Raw genomic sequence first — 1,702 nt, 5'->3', positions numbered from 1 at the left:
ACTAGGATAATATGCCCTGGAAGCTCACTGCAGTATATGTGAGCCCACAAGAAGGAATAAGGAGGAATATTTGGGAAAAGTTAAAATGCATTGTTGACAACACTGAAGATGCTTGGATGCTTTTGAGGGATTTTAATGATATAGCAGAGGAGAGCGAAAAGAAAGGGGGAGCAAGAGTCGATTAGCATGCTTGCCGCCGCTTTAGTAACTGGATCAGTAGCTGCAAATTAGTAGATTTGGGATCGGTTGGCTCAAAATTCACTTGGAAAGGAGGCCAAAGAAGTGGCTCGGAAAGAGTTTTCAAAAGGCTTGATAGAGGATTAACGAACGCAGAGTGGAGAAAGGAGTTCTCAGACACTAGAATTGATGTACTGCCAAGGGTGAACTCAAATAACCATCCTCTCCTTGCTAATTTGAGACTTGGCCGTGTAGACACTGGAGAAAAGCCATTCTGTTTTGAGGTAATGTCGAAAACACATTCCAACTTTAATGAATTCTTGAATACCACCTAGGAAAAACATGTTCTTATCCCACATGCTCTGAATACCCTGTCCATTAAACTAAAAAAATGGAATGTGGAGGTGTTTGAAAATATTTTTAGAAGGAAAAGAAGACTCTTAAACAGAATTAATGGCATACAAAGATCTTACTCTTACGAAAAAAATCCTTTTTGGAAGACCTCGAAAAGAGATTGTCTCAGGAGTTGGAACAGATTTTTGATCAGGAGGAGCTCCTATGGTTGCAAAAGTCCAAGCAAAGGTGGATTATAAATGGTGATCATAATACCCGATACTATCATACCAAAACAACCATAAGGAGGAGGAAGAACAAAATTCTCAAACTTCGCAACAGGGATGGAGTATGGTATGAGGAACAGAAAGAATTAAGAGACATGGCGATCAATTATTACAAGGAGCTGTACTGGGAAGATAAGCCAGAGAGTCATGACCTCAACTCAGAGATTACATATCCCCCAATAAATGAAGAAATGAGGAATAGTTTTCAGATTTCCCCCACCCAGAAGGATATAAAAGAAGCTCTTTTTAGTATAGGCTCCCTGAAAGTGCTGGGAGAAAATGGGTACCCTGATTTTTTCTTTAAGAAGAACTGGAGTATGATTCAGGAGTCTCTGTGTGAGTATATTGGTAAAGTGTGGAGGAACCCCAAGGAAATAGCAGAAATCAACCAAATACTTATTGTTCTGATACCTAAATCAAAACATCCTGAATTTATTTCCCACTTTAGACCCATTGCATTATGCAATGTTGTCTACAAATGCATCTCTAAGATACTTGTATCCAAGCTCAAGCCCATTTTACACAACCGAATTACCCCCACCCAATCTAGTTTTGTACTAGAGAGAGTCATTCATGATAACATTATAATTGCAATGATGATGCTGAGCATGAAAAAAATGAAGGGGAGGAAACAATTTATGGCAGTGAAAATTGATTTTGAAAAAGCATATGACTGACTGAAATGGAGTTTCATTGACAAATGCTTGGAAGAATTTGGAATAGACAGTACTTTCAGACAACTTATCATGGCTTGTGTGAGATCAGTTTCCTTCAAAATTCTTTGGAATGGAACCAAAACAGAGCAGCTGACCCCAATTAGGGGAATAAGACAGGGGATCCTTTGTCTCCCTACCTTTTCGTTATTGCCATGGACAAGCTTTCGCAGATTATAGAAGAAGTGGTTG

The 1,702-nt window shown here is 39.1% G+C and overlaps 1 protein-coding gene across 1 annotated transcript; it reads left to right on the top strand.

Annotated features, from left to right (window-relative positions):
• Positions 1-892: 892 nt before the first annotated feature.
• On the top strand, positions 893-1,474 carry LOC130966906 (uncharacterized). Its single transcript, XM_057891726.1, has one exon. It carries the CDS (start codon positions 893-895, stop codon positions 1,472-1,474), a length of 582 nt encoding a protein of 193 aa, XP_057747709.1.
• Positions 1,475-1,702: the final 228 nt, after the last annotated feature.

The sequence above is a fragment of the Arachis stenosperma genome, chromosome 3 (genome assembly GCF_014773155.1).
Source record: "Arachis stenosperma cultivar V10309 chromosome 3, arast.V10309.gnm1.PFL2, whole genome shotgun sequence".
Classification (NCBI taxonomy): domain Eukaryota; kingdom Viridiplantae; phylum Streptophyta; class Magnoliopsida; order Fabales; family Fabaceae; genus Arachis; species Arachis stenosperma.
Note: the sequence above shows the minus strand (reverse complement) of the source record. Positions and strands in the feature narration are given on the sequence as shown.

Excerpts from the sequence above, each read along its gene's own strand:
- LOC130966906 (XM_057891726.1), top strand. The coding sequence starts at position 893 with ATGGCGATCAATTATTACAAGGAGCTGTACTGGGAAGATAAGCCAGAG.